General features: G+C 41.6%; 1 protein-coding gene across 8 annotated transcripts in view; it reads right to left on the bottom strand.

Moving 5' to 3' along the window:
- Positions 1 to 463: 463 nt before the first annotated feature.
- Positions 464 to 17,091, bottom strand: part of RIN2 (Ras and Rab interactor 2) — an 82,397-nt gene continuing 65,769 nt past the window's right edge. For 7 of the 8 annotated variants that reach the window (XM_030489133.1, XM_030489131.1, XM_030489135.1 and 4 more), the window contains 4 exons: positions 9,735 to 10,040; positions 7,577 to 7,708; positions 5,453 to 5,616; positions 464 to 2,349 (listed from right to left, as the gene is read on the bottom strand). In XM_030489133.1, coding sequence (XP_030344993.1) covers positions 2,032 to 2,349; positions 5,453 to 5,616; positions 7,577 to 7,708; positions 9,735 to 10,040 — 920 coding nt within the window. In that variant the 3' untranslated portion in view covers positions 464 to 2,031. Of the gene's footprint in view, positions 4,925 to 5,452; positions 5,617 to 7,576; positions 7,709 to 9,734; positions 10,041 to 17,091 lie in introns of all 8 variants that reach the window. The other variant, XM_030489138.1, reaches the window with a different exon arrangement.

The raw sequence follows: 17,091 nt of genomic DNA, 5'->3' as shown, positions 1-17,091 counted from the left end.
TAAAATATTCTAATTTTCAAATGAAACAATTGCACAAGACAGCAGAATCCTCGTGAGTTGGTTTGACCAGGCATTTCCCTTTTTGCACTCTTTGCACTCTTTTCCCTTCAATTTCATGCCTGAAATTCTGAGTTTCTTAATACTTTGCCTCTCTGCTTGAGTCCTTCCCATCATATGAAAACAGCAAAATTTTCTTTAGCACTTACTGTCATTCTTAACTTCACAAGAAATGGTTCGGCAGTCAAGATACATGCCTGCTTGCTTCTACTGACTGTTCAGGTCAAGCATGCTAACTAATGTTATTGCATCCTTCCTTTCCAGAGAGTTTAAAAAGGGATGAGCAGTATAAAACACAGCAGCAGCAGAGTCTACTGATACACAAAACATTCAAGTGCGAACCACTTCTTAAAAAAGAAAAAAACCCACAACCCACCCCAAAAACCACAGCACACAACATCCTAAATTATAGTTCGGTATTACCATGTATTATGTGCAAAACTCACCATTTACAAAATGAAATACAAACGTGTCAAAGAGTTTCAGATATATGGCAAACTGACAAAAATGCTACACATTTCTCTATGTACAATACACATGCTTCTCATAACATTTTTGTAATCATCTGCCTTGTGTTACACTGCTCACAGCAGACTTGGGGAGAACCCCATGTCCTTCTAAAGAGTAGCCCTAATTGACATGATTAGGGTCCACAGCATGACCCACAGCATTGGTTATCTTGGATAAACCTATAGATTTATCCAAGATAAATCTAAGATCTATAGAACATGTGTAGAACACACATTTTATCTCTGCATATGTAGGACTTACTTTCACATCTCACCTACTGAGTAACTTAGAATCATGAAATGCTACAACACATTCTTCAGTCCAAGATACATTCTGATGTTGGTGACAGACTATACAAAATAGTTAAGAGATCTCCTTCACCTTACTGATGTATTTAATCCTCTGCTAACATAAACAGTGTCTGAGATAGGTGTTGTCAAATCCCTCTGCAAATCTACAATACTACTTACATAGAAGTTCTTTACCAACCATCTTCACTTGTTTTTTGCAAGGAGCCTGAACCAGCAGACTGACACATTTTAATCCTAAATCATGTTCTCTACATTCTTTCTCTGCCCCTTCTCTATAACCTTTTCTTTCAATTTCCTCTTCCAACCCCCAAGTTCTGACTAAAACAATGCATATAAAAAATAATCCAGATAACAGTACATCAAATTCAGATAAAGGCACTGAAATTGCCAGTGCCAATGTTACCATCTTCTTACAGATAACAGAAGTTTCGTGAGAACTCTCCTGTGACAGGAAAAGAAGAGAAACCACAAGACTTTTAATGCAATACTCTAAAACCAGCAAGAGATTTATTCTTGTATATTAAATGTTAAAATCACATGCATAATTATAGAATACTTTATAGTTAAAAAAATATTTCAAAACCCAACCCTGACAGTTTACCTGCAACTGCTATAAAATTTCTATGAGAGAGAGATATATATATATAAACATGGTGATTCTGTAATTAAAAACTTGGGAAAGGATGCAATCATCCAGGTAATCAGGAGTTAACTGATGCCCTGCATCGGACAGTCTTGTCAAACTCATGCTGGTGAAACTGAGATCATACCAGCCAGTTTACTGAAATACTTGTCTAGCATACATATATTTAAAATCAAAATGACATTTGGCTAAAGGATGAGTGTAAGAAAATAGATTTTTGCACACTACAGCAAAAGACCTGCAAAGGGCCACAGTATAAGATGCTTCAAAAGAGTCCGGTACAAGAAATTCAGCTTCATGGGCTGTTTACTGAAACACGCTGGTGGAATATTCTGCACAACTGGCCATATGCATGGTTTACATGGGGTCTTGTAAGCAATGCTACAAGTGTCTGCGCGTTTTACTAGGCATTTATGGTTTTAGACGTGTTTTAGGTCCTAAGGAAGGCAGCTGAGAAAGATGTTTTCAACAGTTAACAAGGAACAGGAATTAAGCAATGAGTTGCTGGTTTTAAGAAGCTGAGTCATCACTGTTTTGAAAAATGGCACCATATGGATCACAGTTAATGCGCTTGTAGACAAAGTGAAAGACCTGGGGCTGCGGACGGCTGTGCAACTCTGCCTTAATCTTCTGAGGGTAGGTATCCTCTGTCAGTTGCTGCCACGTGTCATCAACAAAAAGAAACAGGCTGTATTCTTCTGGATTGTCCACTTTAAACTTTTCAGCACAAAGCTGACATACATCTTCGGTAGTGATGTATGGTCTTACGAGCAAGGTCTTTCCTGTACATCCACTGTTAACTTCCTGGAATGCAACACGAAGGTAGTTCTGTAGAATGAGAAAACAGACATCAAATTCAAAAAAACAAAACTCATCCTCTGAAAGCTGAGGAGTCAGCAACAAACAGCAAGTCTCTCCATGTTCTAGGTGGGAAACACACATCAGTGATTCCTGTGCATTACAGCCACCTTGTGAATTGTGATGGTGGTAAAACTGTGGCAAGTCTGTGGCGGGCATAAGAGAAATTCCTAAGATGACACTCTCCTTTCCTTGGCTTACATTCTAACCCTACAATGAAGAATGAACAGACACAACCTTAAAACCACATGGAACAGGCCAGTGCTTTTAGTGGGACTTGATGTTTGGCCTTACTAGGAAACAAAACATTGTCCATCAAAATAAATGTCTGAGGCGGCACACCCAAGAGATGAGGCACCGCTGCTGGTTAATGCTACAGAACAGAAGCTTCACACAGTATGTTAGTGAGAAGGAAAAAGAAAAAAAATCCTCTGTCAGCAGCACACAAGGGTGTTGATCCACAAGCTACTGCATGATAAACTGGTTTTACTCTTATGCTGCAGCATGCAAAACGTAATCCATCCTCATGTGGGACACTTTCATCATGTTAACAAGTGGCAATTTGTTGTCTAAACCTGATGTAACCAAGTTTCATGTCACAGCATTTTCTTTTTTAGAAGTAAGGCATAGAGGGATGCAGAAAGAAAATTTACTCTGCGACATTAAGGTAGATGCATCTGATCTTGAGGCAAAAGCTGGATCTTTCTTCTTTGTTGGAATTGACACATGACCCCAACTGATAACATGGACAAATTCTAACTATGCCCTACAAGGAAATGCAGTTATACCTTTAAAAAAGCATTTCAAAAGTAAAATCAAAAGCCACAACTGGAAAAACAAAACAAAAACCCCACACAAGGCAGCCTCCTGCCACGTGCTTTACTTTGAAAGAGATTAACTGCAATTAAAGATCAAAAAGCAGTAAAATGAAAGAAGGTGGGGAAAAAAGACAGTGAGAAAGACCTGCTTACTGACTGAGCTATGTAACTATGTATGCTGAATAAATTAAGCACGTTAAATCACAATGGTAAAAGTTTACATTTCATAAAAACAAGCTGTTAAAAGCTAAGACTGAGAAGAATGTTCATGACTTAAGTTCCAAAGATTACTCTTTAATAAAGTTGGTTTCTGTGGGTTTTTTGATAGCTTGTGGACAAACACTGAAGCATTTAAACCAGTGGGACTGAACCTGACTGAATAGAAGTAATCCATTTTTGTTACCCAGTGTGAAGAAATAATGAAAAAAATCAGGCCTAGACAAGACAAAACACACTATAATTTTAGTTTCTAATGTAGCTAACACACAGAAGACCTGGTTTTAAATGCATGTGCTTTTAGATGGACAAGATTGCATCAAGGAGGGGCTGAAGTTTGCACAAATGCCTGTAACTCATATTCCAAGTATCAAATTTATGCAGTATCAGAAAGTTGTATTTAATAATCATCAAAATATAGGTTTTTTTGCTTTTCCATCCTTTTGAGGGAGGGAGGAGGAAGGCCTTCCATGGCCCCAAACCTGATAAGGCTGTGAGACTGCATCACAGAAATGCAGTGATCACACCCCGGTTCAATGTGGGAAAGACAAGTCGAGCTGAAGTTGTGTCACACACTGGTTGTAGGGAAGGTGCTTCATTTCAGGATTGCAGTATGTGGAAAAAGCAGATGGAAAACTGTCATTCTGAGCAGGAAGCAAAATGCTTGAATTTGTGCCAAGCATAGCCTGGAAGTGATGTGATCTTACTGATTCGAGGGTCTCTCTTAAAGAGACATAAGAAGCAAAAGCACTGGACACACTTGGTGCCAGCTCTTCCCATGCCCCCCTGCATCTTCCCACATCCAGCTGTTCGGTTAGCTTGGCTGAAGTTCATTTGCTGAGGAAGAGAAGGTGAAAGGGAATACAAAATCCTGCCGAAAGAATCTTCCATCATTTAGTTATCCAGCAGAAATACAAGGTGATGAGTTTTGCTACAAGAAGTGTAGTGTTTTGCTAGAAAGAGCAAAGACTCAAGCTAGTTGAATCTGACACCTAACTACCGGTAAGCACAATATAAAATGGATCACAGTAAGATGGACTAGCTTTGTGCACTGGCCATAGTCTGGATTTTCTGATAATCAGTTCTCCTCTTCCTAAGAGAGGCAAACTGTGGAAGACTGCTTCTTCTCCCAACTCGTTCGTGTTCAGTATGGTGCTGTATTTGCTTGCACGGACACTGATAAAGCAGAAGGAGCCTCAACTGAAAGGTTTCATAATCTCCTGATGACCCCACACCTTCATTTCTCAAGCTTTTAACTACATCATATCTAATTGACAGTTGTCATTAGCCTCTCTGGCAACTTTGTGCTGTGGTATGAACTGTAAACAACTGAACACAAAGGAATAAATCCTTTCTTCTCAATTCCAACATCCTCCTTGCTTCAGTCCACAAGCTGGTGCATCTGAACAGTCAGTCAACAGCATACTAATGAAAGACATGCAGGCCTGGTTTTAAAAGATGAAGCAATCCCGACTGTTTTGTCATTCTTCAGTTGAAGTTACTGCCCTACTCTGAAAGAGCAGTAAGAAATGGAGGAGAGGAAAAAAAAAAAACAAACACAAACAAACATGAAGACATCCATTGTATAGAACTCTACTCCTTGCTTAAACTCTAGAACTGTAGGCAAGCTTTTCTCCCACCTCTCCTCTCTATTACCTGCTGTATGCCACCATTAGCTACTGGGAAGTTGTGCAGACTTACACCGCTGGAAATCTGGATTTATTCTTTTTAACAGTAAAGCATACAAAGAAGCTGAATCTAAGATATGAGTCAGTTTGTCTCACTCTGAATGACTTAAATAGAAGGGAGGGTAGGTGGGAAAGCTCCATTATTTAGTGTTTTCTTCAGACATTCATGATCAAGATCTATTATAATAAAGTGCCAAGGCTTCAAAACCAAGGCAAATTTGCCAGCCATATTCTCAGTACTGCTTCACTCCGTTTGGGGCCCCAAAGGATTCATTACGAATCATACCTCTCAAATGGGGATTTCCAATAAAACAATCATCCCCTGGTTTTTAATTCAGCCCTAAGCTCTACCTGAAAATCATCAACTGAAGGTATCGTCCTGTTAGTTGTCCTCCTCTTGTGCCATTGCCGGAGAGTGTCTCTGGCTTCTGAACTTAGCAGTTGGGCAGCTTGTTCTTCCTGGAAGTTCTTGATCAGTGAAAGTGCGCCATAAGCGCTTGTCAAATAATAGCCTCCTGTGAAGGACAGAAAGGGAAGAACTTCTCAGAGTGGTCACAAACACCATGCTAGTTCTGACTGGTCAGACAGAAGTACAAACAACAATTTCTTTATACACACCCACACATATATCACTGAAAGTCCCTGTGCTTCTATTGCCAAAACACTTATACATAAAAAAACCCCCAGCTCACTGGCTTGCAAAATACTGGATGGTGTGTTCTCAGCTGCTAAGACATACGGTGGCTGCCCCATATTATCAAGTGGTGCAATAGTATCTAACTCTGAGTCCACTAGTGCTGGGATAGCTCGTTACTTATATGAGTGGTGTCACTCCCTTACTCCTGAGTATTTTTACAAAGTTGAAACATGAGTTTTCTTCCAAAAAAAATTTCCAAACACTGGTTTGTTTTCTTCCCAAGCCTCAAGTGGGGATGAAACAAACATGGCTGTTTAAACAAAGTGAAACGCAATCTACCACTGTTCAGGAACTTGAAAGCAACCACCTTTAGTAGAAGTAACGCAACAACAGTGTACGATTTGTACCTTGGAAGCATTCCAAAGAGTTTCCTTTTTTTTTTTAAAAGGAAGACTGTGCTTGTCACCTTTTTAGCATTCCCCATAGTGTCCGACTAGTTCAGGAGGTGACATGTGCAGTCTTCCATACTTCACCCTTATTACATGATGGAGAACAAATTAAAGTCACAACAGAGCTGCCTATGTACAAAAGCAGCTACAGGTCACGAAGGAAAAGGAGTCTCAAGAGGAGGTAATAGTCCTCAACAACCAGGAGAAACAAAAGACATGCTGTCATTTGTTTCTCTCACTCTGTTTAAAGTAAACTATTTGAGTAGGAGTGTCCAGTTAAGAGGCAGCACAGTCTATTCATGGAGTCATTCAAAGATGCATTCTATGCTCACGTAGTATTTTCTGTATTACTGGTAGCATCCTTCTGGCCTTTAGCTCTGCAACAAGTTCAATACATAAAATCCATGCAAGACCCATGAGACACACTGGACAATACGTTACATTTGAACTGCACAACCCCAAAGCAATAAATGATTTTTACTGCACAGTATATTTCAGCTGGTGCCAAAGACAGGGCCAGCCAATAGACAGACTTCTTTTGCTACATTAAAACCAACATGACTTACTAGTCCAATAGATGTTTCTGCCTTTCAAGCATGTTAATGATCTCCAGCTTCACGTCTCAACTATTTTCCTAAGATTCCTAAACAATGCACCAGAGGATGCTCTGTACACAAAGCAGGGAACAGACTAGTGCCAAATTGGGGGAGTCCTGGCACAGTTCTCTCATGCATACCAGCATGTAAAAGGATACAGCAATTTCAGGAAGCCAAGAGACAGCAGGAATGGGAAACATACACATATGCTTAAACTCACAGCTGAGCTTGGTCACAAGAACCTTTATACTTCCTCATAAACTGGTACATTCTGGGGCCTACCAAGAACTTGCAGAATACCTCTTTGTTAAAAACACCACCCTGAAAACAGAAAGAAGGGAGATTTCCTGGCCTCTAGTGGACTTCAGCCATCATTCAAGCGTGCCTTAGGAAACATATTCCTAGGGCTCATAAAAGTACTTTGTGAGAAGCAAATAGTGGGAAGAAGCAATCATTAAGGGGGTCAATATTCTCAAAAGCACTTCTCCCATAGGGGCAGAGAATTCCCCAGAAGTTTTTACAAAGCGCCTAACCCAAGTCCCATTACTTGTCTCACAATTTAACTGAATGCTGTGGCCCTATAAATACTCTCAGGATATTTTCAGGCACAGGAGATAACCACACTTGGCACCTGCACAGTGTATGTGTTTATTTGCTGTCACCATGCCTCTATTTTAGACTCCCCTTGAAAGGATTTCTGCTCAAACAAGGTTAACAGCAACTGCACTATGAGGAAGAATTCCCCCTTCCCTAGTCCTTCACTCAATTCTAATAAATATAAATAAATGATTACCTTCTCCATGCAGCAAAGATGGATCCAGCAATTCCATCATGTATTCAATTTCAGTATCCAGTTCTAGCATATCACACTGGGCTAGTACATATGTCAACACAGGCAAGAAATCATCAGCTCCATACAGCCTCCCTGGATTGAAGGGAACACAGACAGTGATAGACGAACCACACTCTTTTACCCATTTCAATGTTTGAAGGGAAAGCATTACTTTGCCATCTTCATTGTCCAGTACATTTGTATTACTCCAGAGCCTCCTGTTACTGATGTGCAGAAAAGAGAACATCATCTGACACTCACTGGACGGGACTCTGCCACCAGCTTCATCTTGTACTTCTAACTAGCACAAATCTGATGATGCACACCTTGAGGCATGCAAGGGAATTTAAAGACTGGGCTCACCTTGGCATCAGCTCAACTGGTGAACTCACACAAGGTTGCCATGCCTGTCTGATCTGACCTCCACCTGCACTTCTATCACTGGCTAAGAAACGTGATGAATAGGCGTTTTCTTTACACATACAGGGATGACATCCACTTTCTGGAAGGATCCAGCCACATATACCAGTTTCTAGGTCTGAATTCCAGCAGAGAAGCCTGAATGTAAAAGCCTGTTAGATTTGACATAAAAACTCAGCTCATTTCCTTGACAGAGCATAGTTAGAAACACCAGTGAGCAAAGCCTCATGTAATTCCCAACTAGCCAGTGAAGAATCATCAGCAATGGCAGCACACAGCTAACACACAGGGACTGTGCTGTACCTAGGTCTGTCTACTCCTACCACTTTTACTGCATTTAAACTTTCTGTTTAGAAAACACTATGCGGCCAGATCTCTGGGTCTTGCCAAACTGTTCGTGGTGTAACTGGTGTGAGCAGGAGCCAACTTAAACTTTGGTGAAACTCCACATGACTGAGGGGCTGATACCTAAAGTTACACCAGCTAAGAGGGTAAGACATACTCTCCAGATATTATGCTACTATCTGGCTGTCAGACACTCAAACAGCTGCGGGGTCAATGCCATGTTTTCTAAACTTCGTATGACAAAACAAGACAACCAAAGAAGCATTTACCACATCTTAGCCCAAGCCCCTCAGTGCAACAGTTAACTGGCAGCAGCCTCTCAGTATTTTTCTTCTGTATGTTGGAAACACCTTACTCAATGAGGTAAAATTGATGTGGATTCCTATATCCATTTTAAAACACAGGATTTTGCACAGAAATAATAAGCTGGGCAGGAGCTTGGACCTGAATCTTGCAAAAGAGCGTGGGGGTCTTCAATAGGCACAAGCTTTCACCATTCATCTCAAATCTCAAAAGAAAGTTGGCATCTTGACCAGCACTGGACCCAGCTGCACATCCAATGCCCACTTAGGAAGAAAACTGCCAACCACCTGAAGCAGCTTATACTTGCTTAGGGAAAAAAAACTTCCCATAACCAACAGCGTTGCTTCACTTCAGCTCCTGACCTGCCACAGCAGTGTATGGTCAGACGACAGGCAACAGAGCTGCACCTATGAATTCACGCCATGTGGCACAGCATTTTAATTGTGCCCATGAGTACTCAGCAGGTCTGGACTAGTCTGTAGTTCCATTTCATTATCCAGGTTTCAAGGTCACGTTTCAATGCTTGCTACATGGATGTTATTTCTGTTCCAAAAACAGGAAAGAAAGTGTCCAAATGAAGACATTCAGAGGCATGGCAAGCCAAAAGTACTGGATCAAAGGCTGCTTTCCTTCACCCATGAACACAGAACCTTTTAGTTGTCTTATTGCATACACCCTATTGAATTACTATAGCTAAATATGGGGTGTTAGCTCTATTACAATTTCCAGAAAAATACTAATTTACTACCAGTGTCAAATTCCAGGCTCATAGGACAACAGCCAACTTCAGAAGCCTACAGTTAAGCAAAACTGGGTTTTTTTAAACTGCCTCACAACTTTGTTTCTCATTGAATTTGTAAAGTGTGCTTCCAGGTGCATCAGAGAGGCCAGGAAAGAAGGAGAGAGAAAGACTCCCTCTCAAAAGGGCAAGGAGATGCCATGAGAGCTCCAGGATAAGGAGACATATCTGCAGAATCGGGTGATTTCTTCCACCAAAAGATAACCCCAGGTTTGGAATATCAGTGAACTTGAACCATGAGAAGCACCATACCTGAGTTATTCTCCATAACAGTGTAAATCAGTTTGCAAACTCGCAGCAGCAGCATGACTTTTTTTTCAGGTGAATACATTTTCTGCATGGTCATGAACTTGACTTTAATCTTTTCAATGTCCACAAAGTCTGGTGTTGGAACAAACACACCCAGTTCCTGAGGATTCCTCTGCCGCACCAACTGCAGGTTTTCCTTTAGCTGTTTCCAAGAACCATCCGCTGTATGAAACTCTTTTAACATTGCTTCAATATGGCCCTTCAATGGCTTCAGAATGCACTTATGCATGGCCTTCTCCAGGACAACATCTGCAACGGGAAAACAGCTGATGTACTCCTCTAGAGCAGAGCCAGTATTAATATAACTATTCCCAAAAGAGATGCTGTAGAGCAAAACCTACTTGCTAAGGCCTATTTATTATACAAGCTGAGTTTCCAGATGTTTGTTAAAAAGAAAACAAAAGGCAGAGCAGAATCTGTATTTAATTTTCATTTATGGCAATGTGTAAACACAAAAAGCCCCCACAAAGACGGAGCACAGACTGGCACAAAAAAGAAAAAAAAAAAAAGAAAAAAAAAAAAAAAAAAAAAAAGGCATGCTGCAGCCCCTGTTAACTTTGTCTTTTGTTGCCCAGAAGTCTCCAAGTTTGATTTTATTTTGAGTTTAGACTTTAACTCTCAAACTTAAACACAGTCAAAATCATAACTTTGTCTGCTTTGGCATACAAGCCCATTCTTTTTGCATAGTTTCCATCAGAAACTATAACTCAACCAAGGTCTGCCAAAACTTGGCTCAATTTTGTCAAAATCTTTATGAAGTTGGACAGATTATGGGCTTTAAACTATAAATGAAAACCAAGCTGTGTTTGTCCAGCTTTGGATTTCATCATACAAGCTTATATACAGCTTTGTCATCAAGTTTGAAGTTCTTTATTTGGCAATCGTGTGCACGTGTTACAGGAACCACTAATTTAGGTGGTTTTTTTAATTTATTCTTATTCTACTCAAGTTTTTCTTTATCGGTCATTCTCCATTTTCAAAGTATGGACCACATCAATAAAGAGAAGTCTTTGCTAAACATTTTCTCTGCAAACCTTTACTTCATAAGTTAATTTCTTCTCCCACTCAGTGTGCCTATGTCAATATAGCTTACATTCATAATCAGCTTACATCACTTATTTGTACCATAGTGAACTGCCACAAGCATAAAGGAAACTGGGGACCCTTCAGCCTGGCCAGTGCACCAACACCCTGATGGTGGGGCAGGACCATAGCCTAGCGCAGGCAGATGTACTAGGGGAGCACAGGCACCAAGAGCAGGATGAAGAGAGACTGGGTCACTGCCGCATCACATGTTTACACAAGCCAGCACTGGACATTTCTGCTACTAGTGGCGACTCATTAACGTGTCATTAAACCTCACACCCTTTCCAGGTTCGCTGCCTGTTCTGAAGTGTTTTCCTTTGACCACAGTCCCTTTCTTCTCTCCCTTCGCCCCTCTTTTTTAACTGCAGACTATTTCTAAGGCTTGTGCTTTACACACACACACCCCCCCACACACCCCGCCTCGGTTTTCTTGCTTTTGCTTTATGCCTTCATTTATTTCATCTTTGTGTCCAGCCATTTTCCCTTTTGGGTCTTCATACCTCTCTTTCCCATACAAACCAGCCCTTCACACACTCCTCTTCTTATGGTGCCTTTGTTTCGTATGTAGTGTTTATCCTGTGTTTGTCTGACATGCAATTCCCAAATGTCCAACTCTATTGGGAGTTTCCATCTCTCCTATCCCAATTGTGCTGGAGCTTCTGTAGCTCCTCTTGCTATTTTCCCCTCCCAAGACACCCAAAGCCGTGTTTGCTTTATTCCAGGATGCTTTAAACACATCTGGGCTCTCTCTCACACTGGAGACTGGGAAAGCTGCTGGAAAGGAGAAAGAGTGAATATGAGGAGCAGCATCTGCCCTCTGATTTTCTAGATTTCCCTATGGCCACCAGTAAAAGCATATCCAGTCTGACACATATTCTTGATGGCCTGTCACACAGCATGAAGGCTGGATCCAGCTTCCCACTGCACCAGAGCTGCCCATTAACATAAGTGGCAACATTTCATCCTTACCTATGGTACATGTTACCTATGGTACATGTCGGCACTGACAGCACTTCCAAACCCAGCCAGGAAAGCAGAAGCTTCACCCTTCTGTGCAGTGACAGAAACTGCTTCTCCCTGCCATCAAAGCCATCCTCAAAGCTCACGGGGCGGAAATACTTTTCCACTAAGAAGGCAGAGGGAATCTCCCCCATGGATATTTCAGCCTGCAGCATTGCTCGTGGGCACACACAGTTCCTGGCTCGGGGCTGGCCTCATGATGATTTTTTTTTTTAACAATTCAGCTTACTTTATTTATTTCTACTGCCTGCTCAGTCTTTTAAATAGCAAAATCATGAAACACGTCTGCAGTTTGCATTCCAACTGCCTGGTCTCATTGAAGTCAAAATTAAAGCAGTTGGTGCTGCCAAACATTACATGAAGCAAGAGAGCTGTCTATCCCCATGAAATTTTAACTCCCACAGGCTTCCACTGGACATTCTGCATATGAATAGCTAGTGTTAGCTGTCCTTTGCTTCAAATAAAGCTGAGTCACTATCACATTTGGTCACAGGAGGCTCAAATTCAACATGGATCCTCAGAGCCCTTGGTCTGATGAGGGAGCACCTAGCCTGGGATGGGAGATGGGAATACTCAGTACACTTCCATGACTGATCCCCTATAGGTTCCAGGATGGTGCTGGTTCAGCTGTTGCCTGCAGTACCAGTATGAAGAGAGCTGCAGAAGGAGACCCTCCCCAGAGGCTACAGGAACCGACCACAGCTGGAAGGGAAAATTCCTCCACTGATCCCCAGTCCTTGGCTGGGGCCAGGATTGTTATCTGTAGGCAAGAAGTGGAATCCACTTCGCTGCTCAGGTCAGGCTGGGTATCGGTTGGCAGGTGGTCAGCAATTGCATTGGGCATCACTTGTGTTCATTGTTTTAGTTGGTTTTTTTCTTCCTTTCCCCTTTTAGTTTTATATTCTCTCCCCTTGTTATTTCCCTCATCACTATTACTGGTGGTAGCAGTAGTATTCTATTATACCTTAGTTACCGGATGTTCTTATCTCAACCTGTGGGCTTTACCTTCTTTCCACTCTCCTCCCCATCCCTCTGGGAGCGGGGTGGGGAAGAAGGAGGGAACTGAGAGAGCAGCTGCATGGCTGTGAGTTACCAGCAGGGCTTAAACCACGACACCTTAGAGTAAGTTAGTGCCACTCCTGCAGTTTCTCGTACAGATGGATTGCACATATTTTTATGGCTGTGAGAGGAGGAGTTCTTTCGTATTTGCAATTCATCACAGGCTCCAAAAGCAGTGCCTGGAAATTGCCTTGAAATTTACTTGATCACATTCCACAATTTCTCTGGGAACTTAAATAGATTTGAAGGAGCACAGAGGAAGATAACTCATATGGCTGTGCTCAAAGCTTTGCACAGGGCCCAAGTACTTATTGCTGAAGGCTGTTCTTAAAGGTTTCTGTGCTGTTAACATGATCAGGTAAATAAAAATAGGATGGGATATTTCTCAAAGCATCCTTCAGTGCTGTTCAGTGACTATATTACAGCTAGTAAGAGAAAACTGAAATAAAGGACATATAGCCGTGACTCCAAAGAGATACTAACTGCCTTGGCTTGGTAAGGGTAAACTCAGAGAACTGTCATTTTAACGCAGCATGTTTGCACAGAACTACCCAGCAAACAAGGAAGTGACTGAGATATGAAGCTATGACAGTGTGTCCAGGGTTTTTTTGTTGTTGTTTTAAAAAACCAACCAACCAAAAAAAACCACCCACCCAACCAAAAAACCAAAACCAAAACCTTCTCTTCTCCCTTATGAATTCTTGGCACAGACTTAAGGACCACAGAGTTCTGCCTCAAAAAATTGCAAATTCTAGTAAGCTGACAAGGGCAACAACAGAGCAAGATTGACAAGGATTGGACTTCTTTTGTTTTTTACTGTCAATAACACCCATATGTATCCTAATTAATATAAAACCTGTGTAAATATTTATACTATTATTAAAGCCTGGAAAGACAGCATTTCGTGTGATCTGGGTCTCAGACCAATATTTAGTGTCACAAGACACCGATAAGCATGTTTGGAATTAGATCATATTTACCCTGTCTTCTGAACTGCTGTTACTGGCCCCTTTCAGAGAAAGGTGTTTCTGGATAGGATTACACAAAACAATTCCCAGCCAGCAGCAGATTTCACTGTTTAACTTCTAACGGCCAAAAAAAAGTATAGGAGGGTCTCCCAGGCAAATTAGCACCTAAGTTGTGAACTGAGGACTGATCCTTTGCATTAACATCTCTGTACACTTCCCAGATCCAAATCGGCAACTAAAATTCCTGTTTAATTCAGCATGTACAAAGTGTTTTCAAATATTCTCCTAGGATGCTTAATACTCCCAAACAGACACTCTTCAGATTTATTTTTAATTGAATATCATTTGAGCTGAGCACCATGTAGTGTTCCTGAAATTATATATATAATTAGCCTCTAGCCTCAAAATGGGAACTGGAAATGCTTTGATAAATGAATTGCAAAGGCCAGCCAGCTAGTTTCATTGTGAGTTGTGGAAACACATCTGCATCCTGTGCTGACATGCTATTTTGTTTTGCTGCTAACTACACAAATCTGCATCTAAAGAGGACACGTGAGTCATCGCCAGTGTCCTTATGCAGCCTCTTTACAACCTTCGCTGCCTGAAGTTGCAGGCACACTCTCACCTTCTCCAGGATGACAGTTCACCTGTTACCAACTGCTACCGCTCCACTGAGATTCCCTTTCAGATTCCAGCCCCTGGATTTACAAACTCACTGTCTTTCTCATCTACGATGGCCAAACCACTCATTAGTAAAAGAAGGGCTCAGTAAGAAAAAGACTGAGCAAGCCTGGGAACCATCACAAAAAGGCACAGTCCCGGACAAGTAAGATTGCATGGGAATTGTTTTGGAATACCACAGTGTATACATGCAGGACACCTGACTACATTGCATTTGCTTTGTTTTGGATTTTCCTAATATCTATCATTTTCATATATTGGCATGACTGATACGAATCTACTTTAAGATAGCCCATGTCAGGATGGCCAAGTGTCCCATTCTTGGTGGATGTTTATAGTGGCACAACTGTAGTTGTGCAGACAAGGGCATCTCCTCTAAAGCAACAAGACTTAAAAGTTAAAACCTGACACAACACACATTCTTTGATAATTTGCACAACCCTGAAAACAGTGGACTGAGGTGAGTGATGGATGGGCAGCAGTGGCAGAAGTTGAGCGACTAGGGAAGAAAGGTCTCTAGGGTAAGCCTCCCTTCATTCTACCTAAATTAAGCACACCAACAAATCACAGAACTGTCCGTGCTAGGTTTGCTTTGCTTTAATAATCTGTGGGTTAATTAAAACTCACGCTGTGCCTGTGTGGCAAACGTGTCTTCTCTTGAGAAAGTAGTACTAAAGGAGCAGGGAATAAGTCACAAAGCAAATCAAGCGGATGGTCAGGAAAGGGAGAATCAAATCCTCTGCCTCTGCTCAGTGCTTTTACCAACTGCTTCTCACTTGCCGTATCCCCCCACTTCTGTAGTGAAAGGAGGAGTGCTCAGGGTCACACTGGTCAGCCTCAACTCAACATGAAAAGGTACCAGGATGTACAACAGGGTAGGGGGACAGGACACCAAAAAAATGTACAAGCACCTAAAAAGTAACACAGTGCTAAAAACCAGCCAATGTGAGTTTTTCAAGGAGAAATGCTGGCATAGCATTCTTATGCCTTTAAGAGGGTAACTGGATCAGTGAAGAGAGGGGAGCAGGGGGTAGGTTATATCTTAGCCTTTTTAAGACTCATAACCCTATTCAGTGCAACTTTCCTATAAGCAAACAAGGGAAATACTGTCTTGCTGTAATTACCATAAGGTGGGTGCATGAACGGGTGCATAAAATACTGCACTGAGAAATCCAATTATCAGTGTTTGACTGTCAAACAAGACAGATATTTTGAAAAGAGGTATCATGGGGGTCAGCCCTGGGCTTTGGTCTATTTAGTATTTTCATTAAAAATTTGGATGATAAAGCAGAGAGTTCGCATACAAATCCGCACATGATATCACAGACAGGAGAAAGGCATCACCAGTCCTTGGGAGACCAAGTTTGAAGTTGTCTTCGTAAGTGGGAAACAGGCCTAAAGCTAATATGATAAAATATCCTAATAACAACAATAAAATATTGCCTCTTAGCAAGAGGAATACAAAGGCAAAAGTGCTGCTCAGAGAAGCCTCCCTTAGAGCAGAGCGACTGGCTCAGTGGCTCCCACAGGGAATGGGTTACTCTCCTCCAGCTCTGTCTGCCTGCAACGCCTCCATAGAGACCCGAGTCCCTACAACAAGGCATGTCCTGCCAGTAAGGGGCCAACACATTCTCTCCAAGTCTCTTTTAACATTCAACATTTAAAAATCCATTATGGATTAGAAATACCAAAACAAAAAACAGGCAGTATTGTTCAGGCACCTTCCCACACAATCAGTTAACACTTTATTGCCAAATTACTTAAACCTGTCATTTCTTGGGCAAGGCCTGGATTCAGGCATTGAGACTGAAGCTGTTTAGGTATTAGATCCCACCTGGTGGAGTGATGACAGTCAACTGGACTCCCTTCTATTTACAGCCAGGAAAAGAAACACAAAAACTCCTAAAAATTAGCTATTCGAGCAGCTGTGGACTATCAGGGTCCTTCTGACCAGTCCAGGTCTTTATTCTGTGGATACATATGCAGGTGTGGGTAACTTCTTTAAAAAAAAAAAAAACAAAACTTTGCATTCACCCTTAAACAACAAAAAGCCATGTGCCTTAGTCTTGATTCTGTCCCAACACTGGGAATCCTGTTGTTTCAAAAAGGGTTAGCAGCCTACAGTGCTAAGAGGAGGAGACATCTGTCAGGAATAATTAGAAACACTGATGCATTCTCTCAGTGATTTGGCAGAAGTTAAACAATTTGATATGCCCCCTGTTTGGGAAACTTAAAAGATCTCCCACAGAAGTCTTTTGGTTGCAAGAGTCTGGGAAATTCTAAATGAAAAGCTACATGATCAAAGATCATTGCACAGACATGGGAGAAAGTCCCAAGCACCAAGAGCTTTACTAAACCTTGGAGGGCGCTGCTCCAGCACGTACTGAAATTCAAGAGACAACAGTGGGATAAGGTGAAATCTGGCCCCCCAGAAAGGGCAACCAGTCGCGACAGCAGTTCTGCTGGATGGGAGAAGGGTAAGGACT

This window comes from Strigops habroptila, chromosome 6 (assembly GCF_004027225.2).
Source record: "Strigops habroptila isolate Jane chromosome 6, bStrHab1.2.pri, whole genome shotgun sequence".
Lineage (NCBI taxonomy): Eukaryota > Metazoa > Chordata > Aves > Psittaciformes > Psittacidae > Strigops > Strigops habroptila.
This window is presented reverse-complemented; position numbering and strand designations above follow the sequence as displayed.